The following is a 24,329-nucleotide window of genomic DNA, read 5'->3' as shown; positions in this document are numbered from 1 at the left end:
AAGTATAAAATATCAATTTTACTCCAAAAATTACATTTTTGTGTGGGAATTTGAATAGAAGTGTTCCACCTTCGATTTTGAAAATACTTGCTTACCATTGATCTCTCAGAAATGTTCAATATCTGTGTCAGGATTGAGATAAGAGATTTGATGCTTGCAACACTTCATGGGAAAATCTTTCTGAATCACACATGGTTGAAACTTTCAAATGTAGTTGATATTTTTTTGCAGTTCTTCAAATACTATCAACAATTCATCAAATGGTGGTCAGGAAAACATAATCTTGATCAGTCCATCTTTCATTCTCTGAATCTCTCGTATTTCAGGTGCGTATTGAAGATGATGTTGCTGTCACAGAAGATGGTGTAGAAGTACTTACCTGTGTACCGAGAACAGTGGAGGAAATTGAGGCCTTGATGGAGCAGGGGAGACAACTCCCCCAGCGGCCCCTGCCTCAGGAAACAAAGGGAAACTGAACAGCCTTGCCATTGTGCCTTCTATAGCCATTGTGATACAACAATATGATATTCCACTCTTTCATGATTTATATCTCACTGTGATCTTCATTCTGTAGAAATTAGTAATCATGCACATTTCATCTCATTACAGTACTAGTTCACGACTAATTTCCCTCATTCATAACTACTCGTGTCATTCCAGCAAGCCAGATGGCGTCTTGTACCCCTCTCGTGGCCATGTTTACGACTGGGCCCTGTCTAAGCGGGCATGGAGTCTAGTACTATTACCAAGGAAACATAACTCTGAATTTCCAAACATGGCTCCTAGAATATCCTATATCCCGTGGGCAAAACAGCAATACAGTTATTCCCTTTGTAAATATGTTTCTGTGTTTAAAGTTTCTGATCCTTTAGCTCAAAGTTTATTTTTAAATTGTGCTTTGCATAGTTCAGTGAAGTTTCAAACTTCAATGGTGCCGCCATTTTCATGCTTCAAAATGCGTTTTACTACTCGCGATTTGATTGGTTTGCCACGATTCTTGGCAATAATGGCGTATGATAGGGGTACGAGTCTTCTTGTAGGTCACGGAAAGAGGCGAGTAATTACAAATGTAATTTCCCTCTAATGTGGAAAATTCAGCTTCTGAATCTAAAATTCCTGTTTATATGATGAAGTCCCAGATATCTCCAAAGTAATATTCCTTCCCCAGATATCACCAAAGTAATATTCCTTCTAAATACTAAAAGTATTTTAATTTTGGCAATTTATGAATTGTATATGGGGCAAAAAACAATCTAAAATATTTTTTTGTGTAAGTTTAAATTTTGGGCCAATAAAAACAGTACAAGTTTTTTTTGAGCGGGGAAAATTAATGTTTATTTTTGTTCTTATCCTTGAAAAATACGGAAGGAGGATTCGTTAAACAAGAAATAAAATTGGTCTGGCCTAAGGAAGGTACATTGGAGGGAAAATATTTGTGGTATATCTTGACTTTGATTAACTTTTTGGATGATGGTTCATAATTAACACCATGTAGATTGCACATTAGATCATTACGATCCTGATGAACATGACACATCAAGTAGGATGACATGTCAAGACATCTTAATCCAGAAATGTAATCATTCCTGCATTTAAGCTATCAAGATGGCCATAAAATATATCTGAAAATATGCTACACATTACTCAGATAAAGGTATCTTCACTAGGCCAAATATTAGTAAATGACGTAAGGTGTACTTGTGACCACCTGCATGTGTTACGAAAAACATTTTTTCACTGTAATTAAGTCATTGTTGCAATCTCTTTATTTTGTGGTTTGTAACAGGATACTATTAAATGTATGCTTACATATTGTTGACTAATTTTAAATTTGTTTCCATGGATATGTCAAGGACTTAAAGGACAGTCCGGTTGAAGTAAATTTGCTAAGCAAGTTAGAACACTTAGCAGGATCCGGATGTACGACAGTAGTCTGGTCTCGTGAATTTGGATCCGATGACAAATCCTCAAGCCTGACCACTTGATTGGTGAGGGGCTTCACACAATGTGCCCACGAAGGGAATCGAACCCGGGTCTTCGGTGTGACGTGCGAACGCTTTAACCACAAGGCTACCCCACCGCCCCCAATTCGGTTATATATCTGTACCATAAAACTGACCACGTGATCAGGATAGTCACCTACAAGTATTGTTTGCTGAAGACCTATTGGAATATATTGTATACCTGTATGTCACAAGTTCAACAGTTTTACTGGAACAATTGGTTTGAAAGTGGGCCCTGTTGAAAGGTTCCGATCATCCATGTGATGACACAATTTAACAAGTGTTTGCCACTGATATGGCAATGTCCCCCGCCGCTAAAGAAAGGAATATCTATATTTACTACTTTTTATTTTTTGGTCACATACAAGATGCCTGAAATGACTGGTGTCTGCATAATCACCCAATGTAGGCTGACAACACAACTGTAAACATTGGGTGCAATGTTTAAATAAGCTTGAAAAGCGGTCAAAGTGTCGTGAGCTTGACGAATAGGTCAAGGTCACCCAAATCGACTGGTGTCTGGGTAATCCCCCCAATGTAGGCTGTCACCAAATTTGAAGACATTAGGTACAACAGTTCATGAGATATCGCGTTAACAAGAGTTTGAAAAGTGGTCAAAGTGCCGTGGTGACCTTGAAAATAAGGTCACGGTCTCCCAAATCAACTGGTGTCTGCGTAATCCCCCAATGTAGGCTGTCACCAAATCAAGAATCAGGACGGACGCCGCCAAATACATAGTCCCATAGGGACAAAAGGCCAATAGTTCCATTATCAAGATTTCACCGTAATTTGTTAGTAGTTTTGACAAAGCAAAAATGGGAAAGCCACATAACTGTTGTATGCTCCCTAGAGAGCTGAGACTGAAAAATGTGCCATCGAGATTGTCATCCAATGAACGAGTTGAAAAACCAAGCACTTTGAGCGTGCATGCAAATGGGATGGACTACAGCGCTATATAAATACCCGTATAATAATAATATCTAATGTTGAGGCTCCATAAATCATTCTCCAAACTTTTTCAGTTTGTAATCAATAATTAGCAGCGTCTTGCTCGTGAAAAGAACAGTTAACCAGCTTCAACAGACGAGAGACTAGTGAGGTCATGTTTGCCCCATTATGGAAACACTGGCCTACAAACCATTGTGGCAGCGTCACTGCAACAAGTGCAAACACCTGGATTATCAAGGCCATGATGATATGAAAGACCGAAAAACATTTATTACTGTCTGAAACCTTTAAGTCTTGACATATTTGAATTTGGCTGAAGTAAGTATAACTTATCACTGACTGAGTTTGGTTTTACGCCGCTTTTAGCAATATTCAAGCAACATCACAGCAGGGGACACCAGAAATGGGCTTCACACATTGTACCCATGTGGGGATTCGAACCCCAGGTCTTTGGCGTGACAAGCCAACTTTTAACCACCAGGCTACCCCACCGCCCCTATAACTTATCAATGAATTACGAAACAAACTTAATCTGTCATAAAATGGGCTTAGGTAATCCCATGGAGTAACCCATCACTGACCTGGAAATAGATCTGGCATATGGTTGAAGCCCACACGTGCCAGAGTGATATAACCCTAAGTACTGCTCTCTGGTGTGGTATGCGTCACAGCTATATTCCACAACCAGCAGATTCAACCTGACTTGCCTTTATGAACCATGTGCAGTGGTGGTGCCACCAATCAGAACAACATACAAGAACACAACATTCAGTAGGGATTGAATACTCGATGGACTTGGGCTTCCAGTGGATGACAATAGATCCAAGGATGTCAGCAGATTTCAGTCAATCCTACAGACTTCTCTCAAGAGGTCACATGAAGGAACTCATGATCAAGGATAATCTGGGTACGTACTACATGCATCTCTCATGTAATATTAATTTATTATTAATACTACAAAAGTTCATGACTTCGAACAATATTGGGGAGGTTTGCAGGAAAAAAATTATCTTGTTAAGAAGTAGTAACGGTCATTGTACACACATTTACCATGTGGAAGAGTGTTTCTAATTTCACATAAAGTCAGCTTCTTGAGAGGAAAGTCCCGAGTGATGCATCTGTTTTGCTGTGTATTATGTACATGTATGGTTCTGACCAGTAGGATGAACCATGGTTGGGCCCTGGTTTCTGGCAAGTCTAAGGGATGCAAACATTGCAAAACAGACAGGTAGCCTAATGTTCAACAGACATACAGTATTACATACTTCTTTGAGAGGCATTTTAGAAGTTGTATGGATGAAGGAAAACCAAGTTCTAAGGTTAGTCAACTTCTTTATTGCAATGTGTGCGACATTTCAACTCTTTGTATCACTTGCTTTATAATGGTGTTAGTACCTACACCAAACGTCACACTCATTGCAATAAAGTGAGGTGAGGTGAAATTGGGTTTAACGTCGTGCTTGAGAATATTTCGCTCATGACGACGTGCATGCCTGTGTATGTGTATGTGCGGCTGCTGGTACTAGCCCTGACTGAAGCTGGTTTTATAGTGCTAGCCCACTGAGATACCATGCCGCAGTTAAGCGTAAATACCCCACTCAGACACATTATACTGACTAGGAGCCGACCAGTCCTTGTTGTACCCATTAATGCCGAGCGCCAGGCAGGGACAAACAAGTACCATACTTTAACGTCTTTTGGTATGACACGGTCAGGGATCGAACCCGCGACCTTCCGCTTTCCGGGCGGACGCTCTAACCACTACACCACGGAGGCAGTCCATTGCAATAAAGAAGTTGACTATCCATAGAACTTGGTTTTCCTTCAATATTACATACTACTTTATTCAACTTGCATGGACCTAATTTAAAATACTTGTAAGCAAGGACTGAAATGTATCATGTGGTTAGACACCGTGACTGTGGACTGCACGTCATACTTTGACCATCCGTCGACCACTGGACGGTCTGTTCCCCACATGGTATTATTTACAGGCCACTGTTATATATTTGGAATACTGCTGGGTGTATTGCTAAGGCCATACATCTTTCTTCAGTTCACAAGACTAACAAAAAACACTATATCTTGATTCTACAGCAATAATCATTTGGTATTATTTTGCAATCATACTTCAACACAAACAGCTGTGACCAGTGCTGTTTGTTGTCCATTCATCTGCTTCTGTTTTTGATGCACGGAAAAGTCGACAGTAGAAATCAAAGATTTTACAAACCAACTTTTAAGAGTGAAAGGCCTTTTCAAGATTCACTCGCTCACATCCTAAAGCACGACCATCCAAAAGGCCGCTTAGAGAATGCAGCTGAAACACTTTAACACGGACATATCTGATGCATTTATTTAATTTACACACTGAACTTGAGACTTAAGATAAAATGAACTAATAAAATACATGTATTTATGTGAAATATTCTGCCATACAATGACTGGATCAATGTTACATATACAAATGAAAGTGGGCGTTGGTGTTAACTTCAGTGAAGTAAGTTAATGTGTTTGTATACATTACCCCCCAAAACATTCTGGAAACCAAGAATGTGTGATAAATATATTAATCCTTCAATACATATTTCATAGGTCGTTTGTGGTTGAGTACCCCATTAATAGGGCTGGCTCGATATAGATCATAGGGATCGATAATGGGAACTAAATATCGACTGATTATCGATAAACATTGGAAAAATTACCTTGAGACAAAATGAAAATTGAAAGAGATAAGCAGATCACTGGTTAGACATATTTATGCATGGACAACTACCAAAACAGTGTCCAGGGCCCCGTTCCTCAAAGCGATCGTAGCGCTACGACAGTCGTAAGCCTATGTTAAAGTATGGGAGTTACGATCACCTTAGCGCTACGATCGCTTTGAGAAACGGGGCCCAGAACATAATTAGAAACAGCCCATTAAGAAACACCTGACTTTGTGTATTATGTGAGTAAATAAAAACTTTATTTCATTACAATAGTTTCTGTACATCTTGATGACAAAATCTTCATATCGATAATCATTAATAACTTTTCCTATTTACGATATTTCCAATTATCGATCCTTTAAGCCAGCCCTACCCATTAAACACATCAGACCAAATATTCAGCTCCATACAACACGCAGTTGGGCACATAGTCAACATGTTGAAAAACACTCTATACAGTATAGTCATATCAAGATTAATATTCTCATTTATTTCTTTATATTCAACTAAAAAACCACAAGCACAAATGTCTTAAATAGGACTGTAATCTTGGAATTTGTTAATTCATATTTTCAACATCAATTCACAAATTATAAACATTTAGATTTCTTTGCTTGTATAATTTGCTTTCACAGAACTCTACAACATACTGATCAGTATATACATGGATAGATTAAAGGACACAAACCTACAAGTACCAGTTGTACAAACACTTAACATCCACAGGTAAGGTCTGCTGTATCCATATGCATGTCCTTCCCTTGGACAGATGTTGTAATGCTGGCGATACTTGAAATGAGGGACATAAGCCTGCACATTGATACTGGACACGTTACTATGATTAAATGCATCACAAACATTGTGAACTGAAAGCCAGGTAGAGAATACAGAGCAGGGCCCCATTTCACAAAGTGATCGTAGCGCTAAGATGATTGTAACTAGCATACTTTAACATATACTTACGACAGTTGTAGCGCTACGATCACTTTGTGTAACAGGCCTCAGATATTTACCATCCATCCATCTCATGGTACAACACTCTCATCATAAAACATGAAAAACAAATTCACAGTTTGTGCAAATATTCAAGCCCCATAAACAGGACCATCAATCTTTCTTTGAACGTTTTAAAATAGTAGTTATTCCATGTACACTTCAAACTGTGACGGTCCTCTGTGACAAGTTTGTCAGTGATAAAGTGTTCATCCTTGTTAAATTACAGACATATCTCTTGTTGCATTGGGCGATATCCATGTTGACATGTATCAAACATGAACGTTCTTTTCAACTTGGAAAAACTCAGCTAGATGGGTATACAGAGTTGCGACAGCTGGAAAACATCTACCAAACTCATCCTCTTCACTGTCCTCTAACACGTTGCTTCTTCAAGAGCAGCAGGCATTGAATTAGTTATGGGTAATCTTGACTTATGTCCAATTAGGTTTAAAAAGGCATGTCACAGTTGCAGCAACTCTACAGTTATTGGTTAAACCTATCAAACGCCTCCACGTTAAGACGTGGGAAGATTCGTACCAATATAGTTGAAAGGTCTGATTCCAATATCGTTCTTGCTTTGACCTTGCTGAGTTCAGATCGACATCCTCTGCAGTTAAATATCCAAGAGTAAAAAATGTCTTCTCATAAAATGTGAAGGTAATAAGTTACTACTGATGAGCACATTGTACTCTTGGCCCATGGTGATCTTCATCATCGTCCTCATCATACGCCTCGCCTCGACGGCCATCACTACCTCGTGTATCTTCGAAGTTGACGAGATCAACATCCTCAACATGGTCACCGATAGGGATGTCAACTTTTTCACGAACTGGAAGCAATGTCTCCAATTCCTGAAACCGGATAAATTCAACTGTGTCAGGTTTAAAAAGTGAGTTGTACTGCACATTCTGCAGTTGATCAGAAACAGATTACATTTGTTAGTTTGTTTGTTGTATAACACCGCACTCAGCGATATTCCAGCTATATGGTGGCAGTCTGTAAATAATTGAGTCTGGGCCAGACAATCCAGTGATCAAACAGCACAAGCACTGATCTACACAAATGGGATACGATGACACGTGTCAACCCAGATCTTCACGGAGCTTACGACACAAGCATCTGTCAGATACCATTTGCCTTACCAGTTGTAAGGTATATGACAGGCATGAGTGCTGTACACAGTTCTTTACACGTTCACCATTCCAGCTTTCTTGTCTATTCTCACGATTCTGATGGTTACTGGAGAAGGGAACTTCATATGGAGATTTACGGTACTAGTCTAAAGTGAACTGTACATTCTTTGGTTTCAGCAATGGTCTACACCTGCCCTAATTTCCATGCACCAAAGTTCAATTTGATCTGGACTATAGTCCGTTTGGCTCAAAAGCGGACCAATGAATTGCAATCTAACTCGAAAACTAATAAACATAATATACTCGATGAAACACTGATCATAATGAAAACCTCAGACCAATCCTGAGGGTTTTTTGCAGAATTTATAGCCTAAAAAAAAAAGTTGTTTAACAAACTATCATTAAAATATCGACACAGTTCACTATTTGTTACGAGGGAGGAGTGCAGAGAAAGGGACAGCCAGGTGTGCGAGAAAGGATGGAGATGGGACAGCACAGGTTAATGAATCAGTAACGTTGTCGGCACTTGCTTCTCTAACAGCTGGCTGTCACTTTCTCTGCACCTCCTCCCTCGTAACAAATAGTGAACTGTGTCGATATTTTAATGATAGTTTGTTAAACAACTTTTTTTTTTTAGGCTATAAATTCTGCAAAAACCTCTCAGAGTTGGTCTGATGTTTTGATTATGATCAGCGTTTCATTGAGCATTTTATGTTTATTAGTTTTCGAGTTAGATTGCAATTCATCGGTCCGCTTTTGAGCCAAACGGACTATACATCATCTTACAAAATAATGATCTCTTATCACCTGGTATTATGATCACTCCACTTGTTTCACTCTCACCTTAAGTTTTGCCTCTGTTGTGAAGTTCTGCTTCGGGAAAGTGATGTCAAATTTTATGTACAAGTTTCCTTTCTCGAAGGGGCTTCTGTAGATTGGCATGCCCTCACTGAGCACTGTCTTTATCATGCCTGGAATGAACATCTGATTATCAGACTAAATATCATTTAAATATTGTGGCATATTTCCTGAAGTCTTCAAATAGTGTATCGGTTACAACAATAAATGCCATCAATATGTGGAAGGATATTGAAAATGTAACTCTCAACCATTTTCAAGTTCTGGGCCTAGATTTTCGAAGCTCTCTTAGCGCTACGATAGTCCTAAGTTTATGTTAACGTATGGCACTTACTACTATCTTAGCGCTAAGAGAGCTTCGAAAATCTAGGCCCTGAATTTTGTTTGAACAAACAATGTTATTACTATTTGAACATGACGTGTCAATACTGAAGTCTGGAACAGACAATTTAGTGTTTGTCATCTTGACTACTAATCTAGGCAGTTGGGATTTGATGACAAGAATTCTAATCTGGACCATGACTGGTGCCAACATGGGTGTAACTTCTGGCAATAAAAAGCACACATCTCATAGTAAACCAAGCCTATGAATCTACTTCCTCATCTTTGGCTGATACCAGTTACCATTGTTACTAAACTTGTCACTATGGCCAGAACAATACTGGTGTCAGGTTGCTGAACAGTGGGAAAGAAAGAATGTGAAAACAATTCTGAAAGAAAATTTGGGAAGTCATCTAGATGATGGATATCCTGACAGGGCCACCAAAAGCTGGCTTTACACATTGTACCATTATGGGGTTTAAACCTTTGTCTACAACGTGACAAGCAAGCACATGAACCACATACCCAACAGCCTGTGGGCCAGCCCGGGGACAAGGCAAGGTTCAACATTGGGAGTGAATGAGTTAAGTTCCAATATTCCAGCAATATCACGGCGAGGGACACCAGGAATTGGGCTTCACACATTATACCCAGGTGGGTAATCGAACCTGGGTCTTTGTTATGACGAGCGAACGCTTTTACCACTAGGCTACCCCACTACTATACCCCTTCAACATTAGGAAAGGCAAGTACCTGGGTGAATGACATCTCCTGGAGGGTTCTTGATGACCAGCTCCCGGCCATCTAGATGTTTGAGGGAGAAGTGGAAGCCACACAGAGCCTCTGTAAGCCCTATAGTGTGAGTGCAGTACAGGTCAACACCATCTCGGGAAAACACAGAGTGCTCCTTCATCTGGAGGACGATAATCACATCACCTGGCTCCATGTCAGGCTGCAAGGAGAAATGTTTCAAATAACAGTTTGTGTAACGCCCCCCGACAATATTCCAGCTATATGATGATGGTCTGTAAATAATCAAGACAATTCAGCAACTGACATCATAACCATTGATCTATGCATTTGGAATACAACCACATGCATCTACCAAGACAGCAAGCCTGCCACTTAATTGTTGCCCAAGGCCAATTCTGACCCCAATTTCATTGGAGCATTTGTTAACAGTACTGGAACAAGAATTCTTCGTAAATTCATAAAAATAAATAAATCAGCCAGACCTTGGCATAGATTGTTACTTGCTTCTTTTGACGTTTGACAGTAATGTGGTCACTCGACATTATCTCATAAAGATAATACTGTCAACATAACAAAAAATGTCAAATAATTATTTTATTATTGTTTTGCTGAATATATAATATAACAATGGGTTATTCCACTCTACCTGCTGATCTCCTTCTCCTCTGAATGGAATCTTCTGGCCATCTTTCATTCCTTTGTCCACATGTACTTCCAAAATCTTTGTCTCATTCGTTACTTTCTTCCCCTTGCAAGACTTGCACCTATCCTTGTCACTTATTGTCTCACCTGAATAAAACAGTTCATACCAATCTTAAACCAGTGGTAAAAGGTATAAAATCTGGAAAATAATACATAAAAGTCAAGGACTTGAGATGACCTAATGGATAAATCTGAAGATTTAGGGTCCCAACATTCAAATAAGACTATCTAATCTCAAGCACCAGTAAACATTTTAAACAGTTGGGATTGGATGAGCCAGTTGAGGTTAATGGGACTTTAAACATGCCACCTTGATGTGGGATGAATATGCATGTCTCAGGCATTTAACACTTTGATGTCATCTATGAGCACAGGTATAGCGCTGGAAAACCTAGAAACAATCTGCTAAAAACAGGTATTCGAACCCAGGATCATAAGTTTCTGGTAGATCAAGGGGAAGATAGCCCTACATGGGGTGACCACTAGTCCACAAAAAGTTCAAAGCACTATGCCATTTGTAAGCCAATGATAAAGTATAGACTGACTGACTGAGTTTGGTTTTACACAGCTTTTAGCAATATTCCAGCAATATCACGGCTGGGGACACCAGAAATGGGCTTCACTCATTGTACCCATGTGGGGATTCGAACCCGGGTCTTCGGCGTGACGAGCCAACGCTTTAACCACTAGACTACCCCACCGCCCGATAAAGTATAGAGATACGATAGGTCGTAACGTTACGAACGCTTTGTGGATTTGAACCTGGGTCCATAATTCTGGCACCTACACCACATCTACTAATCTGGCAACTTCGACCATTGGTCCACAATTCAAGCACCTAATAACAGCGGTCCCCAACTACCTGCCACTGAGCTACATGGGTACTATTTACTATGGCCACATGCTGTTTAATTTTGTCAAGTAGCAGATCTGGATCTCATTCCACAAAGCAATCATAGCTCTATGTTACTCCCATTCTTTACGAATGACTGATAGCCATAGCACCAAGATAACTTTGTTTAATGGGGCCATGTCTACAACTTGTAAAAATACATCATGAATTGTAAACATTGGCAAAAGTTAAATTACATTCGTGACGTCATTCCATTGTCTGTTCGCTCCATTACTTTTCAGGAATGGAGCGATGTGTACCAGTTTCAAAATAAAACCTTCATTTTGTCATTTTGACATTTAATTTTGAAAACAGAAATATTTCCAATACTTCGAATGTAATTTAAGTAGGGTAATATCCTTGTAACTCTCCATTCCTTAAAAATAATGTGCCTCGGCTCCATTATTGTTAAGGAATGGAGAGTTACACGGACATTACCCTCTACTTCCAAGTGAACTCCAAATATCATTCAACATCATTTTGACGCATCCGAACCATTTGACTAATCTACATTATCCAATAAAACCTGTATGCCACAAGTCAGTACATTTTCAACAGGCTATACAAGTTTCATGAGCATTATGCATTCATCAATATATGGGATTCTAGTTTATGTATTTTTGATAATTTGATGTTAATGAATGTCATGTTTAGAAGTGTCATGCTACTACTATAGCCAGTAAAGCAACAACGTTTGCGTAAATTCAATTAAAGCTTCTGACCCAATGACAAAACAAATCATTAGCTTCAAAGACCAGAATGTTGTGCCACCCCAAAAATTTCAGTATAGAGTATCCAGATTAACCTTGACACTGTTGATCAATTATTGACCATTCATTAGGGCAATATCCTGTTTTCATGGACCAAAGAAACTGATATTGACCAAGGCCAGCATCAAGAGAAGTGCCAAGAGGTAATGAGGAGGTGAACATCAAGTCATGCATTAAAAGTCTTGCTGGCTGAAAATATTTCTTTCCCTCAGTCCACTGGCTTAATCATGCATGAAAATGCCACATCTGAACACAGCAAGGTGGGTCAAGGGTCAAAGGTCAAAACAGTCTCACTGGTTATCCAACGTGACACTTTTTCAGCAATGAAAATACATCCATAATTTGTAAAGGTAATAATTCTTTATTTATCATTCATTGTATAAAATAAATGCAACGGACTGTGAGCATGATCAGAATACATAAATGACTAGGAGATACGAAACCGTATACTATGTTCCACTTAACTTACCTTCACCATGACACTCATTACATATAGACTGCATCTGCTGCACCATCCCCGGGCCCAGCTGACGCAGTGTGATCTTGACGCCCCGGCCCTGGCAGTTACGGCATTTTACTGTTGCTCCCTGCTTACCCCCCATGCTGCAAGTAAACAAACTCTTTCAGCATTCCACAACATGGAAATATCCACTTGACGCATTCAAACAAGACCATAGGCCTATTTCTATAATGAGTGAGTTTAGTTTTACGCCACACTCAGCAATATTCCAGTTATATGGTGGTGGTCTGTAAATAATCGAGTCTGGACCAGACAATCCAGTGATCAACGGCATGAGCATCGGTCTGAGCAATTGGGTACCGATGACATGTGTCAACCAAGTCAGCGAACCTGACCACCCGATCCTGTTAGTTGCCTCTTCAACAAGCATGGGTTACTGAAGATCAACATTCTAACCTGGACCTTTACGGGTACTATTTCTATAAAGTAGCCCTGATCCTGTTAGTTGCCTCTTACGACAAGCATGGGTTACTGAAGATCAATATTCTAACCTTGACCTTTATGGGTACTATTTCTATAAAGTAGCCCTGATCCTGTTAGTTGCCTCTTACGACAAGCATGGGTTACTGAAGATCAATATTCTAACCTTGACCTTTATGGGTACTATTTCTATAAAGTAGCCCCGATCCTGTTAGTTGCCTCTTACAACAAGCATGGGTTACTGAAGATCAATATTCTAACCTTGACCTTTACGGGTACTATTTCTATAAAGTAGCCCTGATCCTGTTAGTTGCCTCTTACGACAAGCATGGGTTACTGAAGATCAATATTCTAACCTTGACCTTTATGGGTACTATTTCTATAAAGTAGCCCCGATCCTGTTAGTTGCCTCTTACAACAAGCATGGGTTACTGAAGATCAATATTCTAACGTGGACCTTTATGTGTACTATTTCTATAAAGTAGCAACATATAAACAGAGAGATCATAGCTCTAGCTCAAGTTCATGCACTAACATTAGGAACAAACTGAGAGCTCCTTTTGCTGTATTTGAATATTCATCATTGTGTTTCCAACCATTTTCTTCTCATCTCATACAGGTCATATACATGATACAATGAACAGGCAAGTGATCCTGGTGTTAGCATCTACACCAAAATATCGCATCCATTGCATTTAAGAAGTTGTCAATCCATAAAACAATGTTCCTGTTCATCATACTAGCTAGTAAATGCCACACAAAGAAGATACATGATACAAGTTAATAAAAGAATAGTGTTTTAGAAACTGATTTTAAATCATGATAAAACATGCCAAGTATAGTACAAAATATTTGGAAACATATATTAGGTGGGCTTTCCTCTGACTAAATGAACTGAAACTAAAACTAAAATATCAACTTCTTTACAGCGGTGTAGTGTACCACAATATACTGTGATAAACAAGGCAGTATTTCTAGCCTGATTCCACTATCTTTAGATTGAAGCAACACATGACTACTATAATGTACCTGGACATTCAAGTATGTATGAATAACATCCTATTACTTGACAGGACACTTAGTCCTATTCCTATAGTACTGTCGGAAATAGAAAAAAAAAACTGTTTTTAGGCTGTGACTCTGTATCCCTAAAAATTACACAATTGCAAATAGCATATGTCGAAATGACCCACTTCGGCCTAACTGGGCGCTCAGTGGGGTGCGTAATACGATATCCAGAAAAGCATGTTTACTAGTAAAATCGGGCAAAAAATACGAATAGCTGCTGAAAACAATAGATCAGACTATAGATGGCAATTAGGTCGCTCAGCCAGGTATGACGACGGACCGTCGACTCACCTGGCATGAAATGCACGTGCTGCCTACAGGCACAAAGGGTCATCTCAAAGATATTTTGTGCTTTTTCATGTGTGTTGACTATGTCTCATCTATTGATTAACATCTTATGTGTCCTTCATTCATAAAGTTTATGTTGAGATATGTAAAAGAATATGATACTCGAAATTTATAGAAACGCATCATAGTATATAGGTGGCATGACCACCCGAAGATCGACAGGACTGGATATTATTTGTAAATTGTTATGACCTGCCGTGTACCTCCCCCAGTATAATTGCCCTAAAGGATTATCTTATCTTAGCTGATATCTCTATCCCCAAGCCCGACCCCAGGTTCTGCTTTTGTGGCGACCCCTCCTATCTGTTTGTATTTATAGTGACAGTGAGACTGCATGGTAGCTACATCCTTAATAGTTTCAGCATAAAAGTTATTATTTTTTTACGTCAGCTATCGTTTATAATGAACCTACGCCTAATTTCAAACTGGGCATTTAAAAAGTGTCCTTTGTAATACAATATCATCGCACAAAAATTTGCATAAAGCCATGGTCTGTTCCAAATAAGTCTTTTTGGACTTAGTAAAAATCCGCATAGCTCATTTCTGCACTAATTTCCCCTCAGTAAAGTCCTTTTTCTCCGTTTCCCATCTCTCTACCACTGAGACTGTAGTTAGGCGGAACTTAGTTTAACAGATATTACACACTTTCACATATCAACTACATAAATTGTAGAGATAAATGAGAGAATACAGTGTTTTTCTATTTCCGACAGTACTTTAGTGTTAGTTAATCACAAAAATATACACAATTCCATTCTCTTGACACCATTTACATCACAACATGAATTCAGTTTAACTGACGTTTCTTCAGGCCATAACTATGACATTTGAATAGTGTTTACTGTTTAGGGTAATGTAGTGAGTGAGTGTGTGCGTGTTTTGTTTCATGACGCTTTTAGCAATATTCAGGCAATATCACGGAGATGGACATATGAAATGGACTCCACACATTGTACCCATGTGGGAAATATGGGTGTTTGTTGTGACAAACGATCACTTTAACCACTAGGCTACACTGTCGCCCCTTTGGGTAATGGAGAGGGTTCAATTGATATTCCTGATATAAGCTAGCAATGTGTGGTTTCAAGGGCAGTGTAGTACACAAAACATGTACGTGTCTGGAAATTCACCTGACACTGATTGATTGAAAACTGTCATTAAGATCATCCATCACAAAGACATTTTATCACTTTACCAGGTAGAATCTACATCCAAGGTTGTGCAAAATGTTTAGGTGAGGTGAGGTGAAATTGGGTTTAACGTCGTGCTTGAGAATATTTCGCTCATATGACGACGTGCATGTGTGTGTATGTGTATGTGCGGCTGCTGGTACTAGCCCAGACTGAAGCTGGTTTTATAGAGCTAGCCCACTGAGATACCATACCGCAGTGAAGCATGAATACCCCACTCAGACACATTATACTGACTCCGAGCCGACCAGTGCTTGTTGTACCCATTAATGCCGAGAGCCAGGCAGGGACCAACAAGTACCATATTTTAATGTCTTTTGGTATGGCCGGTCGGGGATCGAACCCGCGACCTTCCGCTCTCCGGGCGGACGCTCTAACCACTACACCACGGAGGCGGTCGTGCAAAATATTTAGAAATAAAATATAACATCAGCGCGAAAGAGAAAGGAAATGATGTAATTACCCATTGCATTTTCCACAAATCACAGTTTTGCTAAGTTGAAGTTTGGCAGTTTTACCATTGTACAAGTCTTCTAAAGACACTCTGAAAAATAAAAGACAAGTTCCATTCTTAAACACATTCAAACAAACACATACAAAACACTGTTATGATAAATCATATTGGGGTTATGTGCTGTCATACATTCTATGCAAATAAAACCAAACAGTATTTTGAGATTTTGTTTTTAACTATCATCACATTTTGTTTGTTGTATAATGCAGCACCTAGCAATATTTCAGCAATATTCCAGCTGTCTGTAAATAATTGAGCCTGGACGTGAGTGAGTGAGTGAGTTAATATTTAACGTAACAGACTATATTTCAGCTATATCGTCGCGAGAACATATTTGACATTGAAATGGAATATATGTATATTATGAAAACCTGTCGACAAAAGACAGTAAGACAACTAGAATATCACAATTACAACTAAAACTAGTGTGGAAAGTTAAACTGATAGCACTATTTGGACAATACAATATAAAAACAGAGCCTGGATTAGACAATCCAGTGATCAACAGCACGTACATCGAACTATGCAAATAGGATACAATGACGTGTAAACCAAGTCAGTGAGTCTGACACCACATCACATTAGTTGCCTCTTACGACAAACAAGGATTGCTGAAGACCAATTCTAACCCTGATCTTCATGGGTGCCAAATAGTCACCCTCTGAGGATTAACCAAACTAGTTTCCTCAATGCTAACGGTAACAACATAGGTGATCACAGAATAACAAACTCAAGGTTGTCCATATGTCACAATTTCCAATGAAAGTTTCTTACATGTTCTAGGTTTATTTCTATCCTTGAATTTATTAAACAGATTAAAGAGTTACTAACGTTCAATAGCACATCAGTCTGCCAAAGAATAAAGACAGCTTGTCCAAATTGATATACTACCAGGACACTGATCATTTGTCATCCAGAATCTTGTAAGGCTTTAGAAGAATAATGAATTTCTTATTCCTACAAGTCTAATCAAACCACAGTATTTTCTATTACATGGACATATGAAAATATTGATCCTACTTGAGAGGGTGGAAGGTATCTTCCCCACGCCTCCTGCGGTTCCTTCCTCCACCGCCGCCACCACCTCCCATACCAGGGAAGCCAAAGAAATTTCCAAACAGGTCATCGAAGAGGCCGCCTCCAAAGCCACCCCCTGAAACAAGTTCAGTATATCATGTATGAAGTCACAAAATGAATGACTGATTTGGGTTTTTCCTATCAATGTCACATATATTTCTGTGACTTAGTAAACAAATGTTCCTCAAACCTTCGCTGAAACAGATTAACTTCATAATAAAACACGTCTGCTTACCTGCAGATGCACCTTCCTTCAAACCCTGAAGACCGAATCTGTCATACGTCTCTCTCTTCTCTTGGTTAGATAGTACCTCGTATGCAAAACTTATTTCCTTAAACTGAAATAGATTCAAGAATGACCGATGAACCACATTGAATAGAACTAGTCTTGTTTGTCTATTGTTTAACCAGCACTCATCAACAGTCCAGACTGACTGAGTATGGTTTTACGCCGTTTTAGCAATATTCCAGCAATATCACGGCGGGGGACACCAGAAATGGGCTTCACAAATTGTACCCATGTGGGGAATCGAACCCGGGCCTTCGGCGTGACGAGCCAACGCTATAACCACTAGGCTACCCCACCGCCCCTGATCAACAGTCCAGCAATATGATGGCAGGCACACAACTGGGATACAATGACATTTTTTCAATCAAGTCCGTGAGTCTGACCACCTGATCCCATTAATTGCCCCTTGAATAGAACTCCTACATGATAATGTGAATGAAAAAAACAACACTCTGCTTTGATAATTTGTAACTAACTTTTAATATTAAGAACTGAAAATACATCTTTTCCCCGCTGTTGTCCTTGCTATCCATACAGGATTACAAAATCTGGGAGTTCATCTAAATTGTCAATGTTTTCATTCAACAAACTCACAAACATTTTACCTATATTGTCTGATGTTCTTGGGGTAACATGCCTTTGAAACAGCAAATAATTTACCTTTTCACCAGATTCTGGGTTTTTGTCAGGGTGAAATTCCTTTGCCAGTTTGTAGTAAGCCTGTGACAAGAGAAATTACATGATTAGCCAATACATCAAACGTCCTCAAATAACCTTGTTTTACACAACTGTGTAAGCTGTTTAGTGACTGAAAACAAATGACTTGCATCAAAATGCATAGCATGCCATGACAATGTTAGTCATCACTCTCATTCCATTTCCGTAAGTTAAAACTGTCATATTGCCATGAATGATGTATTACTACCTGTTACCATGGTTTCCAAGCCACAATGAAAACTAAGTACAGTAGAACACGGATATAACGAACTCCAAGGGACCACGAAATTTAGTTCGCTATATCCGGTGTTCGTTATTCACATTTGACCGCCATCTTGGATTGTAGTGATGTAGAGACACGTATATGCTGAAGTAACAAATATTTTGATCCACTCTGTGAATAATTCACCAGTCATCCAGGCCTTGGTATTTGATCTGTACGTTACTGGCAAACTGCATACATTTTTGAAGCATCTAGGCTTTGCTGACTTGCCTATGACTAACAACTGAAGTTTTTCACTCCCGGACATGTTTGCCGCTACCAACAATGTTATTCTCTCTTTAGAATTTTTCTCCCCACTGCATTTTTCAGATTTAAAGTGAAGAGTTCTGTTTGGTTTCATTTTGTAGAAGAGGCCAGTTTCGTCAGCATTGAAAATGTTATCAGGCTTGTACTCTTCAAGATAGCCAGGCAGGCGAGTTTCAGCCAATCAGTCGGGGATGCACTTTTCCCGTGACTTGATTTACATACGATGCCACGCCTCTGTTTGAATCTGTCAATCCAAGCACCACTGCAATTAAAATCTAAATGACCTAACTTAGATGCCAATTCATTTGCCTTAGTCTGCAACATGGGACCATTTAGGGGAATGTTCTCACTTCTAGCCCCTTGAAACCATTTGTAGAGAGCATCTTCTACATCTTGGTGATTGGCAGCTCTAAACCTTTTGCGGGCGGGGCCAAAATCAGTTGACACAGATTTTGCAAGAATCGATTCGCGATTCTTAATAATGGAACTGAGAGTGGATTTTGGAATGCCAAAGTCGAAGGCGATGTTTGTCTTAGATTTTACACCTGAATCTACAGCCTGAATTATCTGAAGCTTGGTGTCAAAAGTGATGGCTTTACGTTTGCCTGCCATAGTGACGAGAGTGCACTGAAAACCTGTATACCAGTCAAGCTTTTAAACACGGCATGTTTGTTTTGTTAAACACGTTAATGACCATCGAACAATGTTGATTCGCCGCCAACAAGGTTGATGTATACAGCTAAGTGGCTGAGCTGACACTGAGTGAGTTCGCTAATCACGTCGTTATTTGGGCTTGGGGGTAGTAAATCAGTTTGCTATAGCCGTTAATTTGCTACTCACGAGTTCGTTATTCGCGTATAATTTTAATGATATTATAAAGGACTGTTGACGGGACTTTTAAATTTGTTCGCTATATCCGTTTGTACGCTATATCCGTGTTCTACTGAAATTGACAGTGCTGGGATTTTTATCTTGCTACTGATACACTTTCCACACCTAGAGAAAAATACTATCAAAAACAATTGTTCTGCCACTGATCATTTACAGCAGCCCATAAAGAAACCCAAATAAGAAACCATCAAAGAAATTTTCTAACATCTTAATCTGCCAATCTGATTCTTTACTGGTACACATGAATGTGAAACCCACATAGCAACATGTTACTAAAACGAACATGGGCAATTATTATGATTTATGGGGATATTGGGATTTTATTTTTTGAAGAGCTAAATGTTATCCAGCATGTAGCAATGTAAAGCATTTCTTGTGCGAAACAGAAAGTAACATCAAAGTAATATGAAAACTGTTTCCATGGCAACAGGTGACAGGACAGTATGAGGAGAAGAATATGTACCAGTTGGGGGTAAATAGAGAATTTCACCCAAGTGTCTACTGATATCAATTATATCAACACGAGTTGATAAAGTTACAAATATCAGAGGCTTGCCGAGGATATTTTCACCTTTATCAACGAGTGTTGATATAATTGATATCAGTAGACACGAGGGTGATATTCTATTCATCATCCAAATCTCTCAACACAGTATTACCACTAGATTTGCAGTGCAGCGATGCCATAGCATTGTGACGTCCGTGAGAAATCTCTACCCAAAGCAGTGTTGATTACATAAGTCATTATCATCAGCATGTGTTTATGAATAACTATCAAATATTGATACCAGGTATTTTTGACAAAAGAAACCATTCCCCACTGATGGCTTAATACAGAAAGCTTGATATTGTGAAATATCTTTAGCTATCTTGTTTGCCCTCTGGCTAAATCCTCTGAATCTCAACTAAAACAGGAAGTATGACTTTCCACGTTCCTATATCACATTTATAAAATGAAATAGACAGTAAATCAAGGAAATATGAATGTGAACTCTCTGTAGGTTGAATGGGAATGATAAATTTTCTAAAAATTTCTTCATGTTTGAATACCCTCTGGTATTGGGCCCAAATAATGGTCAAATATCACAATCCACTTTTACTTCAATAATGATTTGGTAATAACGGTCAATGTCTTCTAAATTTTAATCAGAATCATTGTCACTTCGAACAAATGATTATATGCAGGTCGTGGATAAAACTCCCTTAGAATGAAAACATGCTGGGTGAATGAGCAAGCAGATTTTGTTATGCGTTTGTCATGTTCGATCGCTACGTCTGAACATGTACCCAAGCGTTTGTTCAAACCATCTCCGATCATTCTGCCCTTCTGAAAATATACTATCAATTCATTAGATAATTCTAGGAAAATATTTGGGAAACCCCGTGACGTTTATGTAAAAATAATGCGATGCGAATAGGTGGCTATGAATGGACGTATGACGAAAAAATCTTTCTAGAAACGGAAGAACATTCTTTGTCACGTGCAAAATGACAGCCAAAAGCCAATAAAAGACCAGATTTTCGGGTTAGGAACTGTGTTAGGCTATAAGAATACCGTTCCCCCTTTCGAAAACCGTTCTTACCTTTTTGATTTCATTATCGGAAGCGTTTTTACTGACGCCTAAAATTTCGTATAACTTTGTGTCTGCCATCTTACACGAGGTTAGCGAGAAGGATATAAGTGACGTCACCCAACTGCGCCCTCTATTATGAAAATCGTATATCTAAGGGAGGCTATCCTGCATTGCCCCAAATTCTTCACAATAATATATTAAAACTGTCGTTATCGATTATAGGAGTTCGAGCCCCGCATTGCATACATCAAAATTAAGATTTTAACTGCTTGATGTGTTTTTGTTATGTCCATAATTCACGGTGACAGTAGCTCCACCATTCAGACCGCTTACCAGTTACAGCAAAGAATGTGTATATTATTTTTGTTTTTTTCGCCATGCTGAAATGATTAGAAGCACACGTAAAATGACCAGTAACGTGCTGTGAGCAAAATAAAGCTCCAGCATTTCACTTCGTTTATTGTCAACGCCACCTTCAGCAATAGCTATATCCCAGCTATACGATGGTGACCTGTAAAAAACAAAATCGAGTCTGGACCAGTGATTGATATTATGAGCATTATTTTTCTCCCTAATTGTAAGACGATTATCCGAGCATGACCACAAGACCCACCTCGTCCATTCGTCACATTTCGCCCCTTTCCGTAGCCTCAAGAAGTCCCCAACTCGATACTTGTTATGTGCGAAAATCAGTCAGAACGCCCGTAAATGAGCGCGGTGCTTTGATAAAAATAATCCCGAGCTTTTAAATCGTTTATGGCATTATGTCGTTGTTTAAAAAATCATGAAAAATATATATCGTCATATTGAAAGTACAAAGAACGTATCTAAAAGGATTTTTCTGCCTATTATAAAGTTTTTAATACGAATCATGCGATTGAAGGTGAGAGATTCAAATACACGCACGTGCGTTTGTTGACATAACTGCTCTCATGGGTCCAACTGAGTGTATTTCTGACGATCTTGCGGGGGTTGTTATGGAGATTGTACGTGCGCTTCGACCAATTTTAGGAAATGTAATTATAATCGCTACGAGTTTCAAAACAATACTATCGTATTTGTATGTAACTAATCAACCTTAATCTTTAACATTGGGCTTATATTTCATAGCTCTGGGGATATTTTAGTCTGACTTTGTAAAATATATTTTGGCTACAAAAATAACGGGGCGACGTTTTTTGGTCATTCATATTTTACTCAGCGAATTCATTTAAAATTCCACTGGGGGTGTGACAGCAAGGTTACACGAATGTTCAGTTTGAGAAATATTTTAAAGTCATTTTTGGAGTATCTGCTTTGGGATTTAATGTAGCTGAAAAATTATTATTTTATTTGTATATTCAATAAAACAATTCCCATTTGTGATGATTAAACGCTATTAAGAAAATTAACATAATTGGAAATATAAGGTGAACAGCAGGTAATAATTACATTAGAATATGTCTTTAACAAATATGTTTTTCTCCTTCTTTTGGTTGTATCAAAGAAGTTTAATTCTTTAAAACAATTAAGTAACAAAACCCCCAAAACAAACAACCTAGCAATACAATGTACATGTGCTTCGGTGATTTTCAAACAGGGATAGAGTTATCGTTCTAGTTTAAAGTAGTTCTGATGTTCATGAGCCAATATGAAATCCTTCCAGAGGGGCACGAGTCGCTATTCGGCTTGTCCCGGAATAACCCGAGTTGGTCACGAATGCGTCCAATCATAACAATCAGACGTAGTGTTGTAATGATAACAGGATCGACTGTTGTTTTCAGACTGTGATCACGTAGCTGCAACATTGTGAAACAACAATGAAACAACAATGAAACTTATTTTAAAATGTTGTTATCAGTTAGTATTGTGGTGGCGTGTGGTCCTGTCCAAAGAGCTCAGGTCACAATCATTTGAAGTTTAAAACGTTGGGAGCCGAGAGTCCTTGGATGGGTGACTGTGTTTGGCAGTTTGACTCCTGAGAGTTTCAAGGACTTCAGTCCTGCCCCACAATGAAGCACATGTGATACATATGGTCTCACCTTAGGCAAGTGAGTTTGTTCAAAATTGCCTCTGTTCACCCAGCAGTAAATGGGTACCCGGTGAAATAGGTCGTAAGACAATTAAAAACCTTCTAGCGCCTAACAAACAGCTTCGGAGTAATAATGATCGGATAGTGCGCTTTGAGCTGATATCTAGCCTAGAAAAGGCGGGTTATAAATATTCTCATTATTATTCTCATTATTATATTGTCTCGCCATGAATAAAATGAAGACTCTATTTTGTTTATTAGTAGAGAAAAATAACAAGCGCACATTTGGTTCATCTACCAGGAACACAAGATTCGTCCGACCCCCGATCTACCAGGAACACACGATTCGTCCGGCCCCCGATCTACCAGGAACACAAGATTCGTCCGGTCCCCGATCTACCAGGAACACAAGCAAGTCAAAACATTGGTTACACAACAGTCGCGTTTCCTGTTGACTGGGTCCCGTCCTATTGCGCAACTTCGTACAATAACCAGTCCAGAATTTTGGGACCAATTCATTTAACCGAATACATATAAATTATTTATCAGTATTATTTGATACATCTAAACACTTGTATATTGCAACACTACGCTCCTTGTAATCCTTGCAAACACGGCGTGCAGCGTGCTCTGTCGTACAGCGAACTCTGACAAACGGAAACATGGAAATCTCAAAACGAGGCTCTCCCGCTAGAAAAGTTTGGCGGTCTGGTACGAACTTGATATTATATCAATCACACTGTGCGTTACAGAACTACATTGAATAAGCGCAAATAAACACATAACAGGTGTAACCAGTGTGCCAGATGCACTGTGAATCATTTTACGACCTCATCAAACAGGGACAGTCTGTGACGTCTTAGTTAAGGTCATGCTGCCTACACCTCGCCATAAAATGTAAAAATACGATGTTACTAAAGTTTAAAATTAAAATTCATTTGTAAATCCCATTTTCCTATGAAACAAGGAATTGGAATTCAGTGTAACCATAGTTGTTTGTGATGTCTATTTTCACTGTCACACGAGAAAATTCGGATCGGCTGAAAAGTAGGTCATTTTCTGAACAGGTTAATGAGACTCATGTTCCGATTTGA

The 24,329-nt window shown here is 39.0% G+C and overlaps 2 protein-coding genes across 3 annotated transcripts in view; one reads left to right on the top strand and one right to left on the bottom strand.

The window, feature by feature from the left end:
• LOC124252774 (xaa-Pro dipeptidase-like) overlaps window positions 1-749 on the top strand; it is a 29,876-nt gene extending 29,127 nt beyond the window's left edge. For both annotated transcript variants that reach the window (XM_046686430.1, XM_046686431.1), the window contains exon 16: window positions 327-749. In XM_046686430.1, coding sequence (XP_046542386.1) covers window positions 327-476 — 150 coding nt within the window. In that variant the 3' untranslated portion in view covers window positions 477-749. The remainder of the gene's footprint in view (window positions 1-326) is intronic.
• Window positions 750-6,131: 5,382 nt separating this feature from the next.
• On the bottom strand, window positions 6,132-21,345 carry LOC124252775 (dnaJ homolog subfamily A member 2-like). The gene is made up of 10 exons (XM_046686432.1): window positions 21,234-21,345; window positions 18,174-18,233; window positions 17,460-17,562; window positions 17,168-17,300; window positions 16,097-16,177; window positions 12,557-12,690; window positions 10,370-10,512; window positions 9,724-9,922; window positions 8,635-8,762; window positions 6,132-7,509 (listed from the first exon to the last, which is right to left on the bottom strand). The coding sequence occupies exons 1-10, from the start codon at window positions 21,300-21,302 to the stop codon at window positions 7,327-7,329; spliced, it is 1,233 nt and encodes a 410-aa protein (XP_046542388.1). The 5' UTR covers window positions 21,303-21,345; the 3' UTR covers window positions 6,132-7,326.
• Window positions 21,346-24,329: the final 2,984 nt, after the last annotated feature.

Source organism: Haliotis rubra, unplaced genomic scaffold (genome assembly GCF_003918875.1).
Source record: "Haliotis rubra isolate DU_JTF1 unplaced genomic scaffold, ASM391887v1 Scf523, whole genome shotgun sequence".
In the NCBI taxonomy this organism is placed as follows: domain Eukaryota; kingdom Metazoa; phylum Mollusca; class Gastropoda; order Lepetellida; family Haliotidae; genus Haliotis; species Haliotis rubra.
The sequence above is the reverse complement of the archived record's forward strand: the minus strand, read 5'-3'. Positions and strand labels throughout refer to the sequence as shown.

What these genes read in the sequence shown, in the direction of transcription:
- LOC124252775 (XM_046686432.1), bottom strand. Translation starts at nt 21,302, where the DNA reads ATGGCAGACACAAAGTTATACGAAATTTTAGGCGTCAGTAAAAACGCT. An exon ending in CCGATAATGAAATCAAAAAG is followed by an intron (nt 18,234 to 21,233) that starts GTAAGAACGGTT and finishes CTCTTGTCACAG; the next exon opens with GCTTACTACAAACTGGCAAA. An exon ending in TAATGAGTGTCATGGTGAAG is followed by an intron (nt 10,513 to 12,556) that starts GTAAGTTAAGTG and finishes TGTTTTATTCAG; the next exon opens with GTGAGACAATAAGTGACAAG.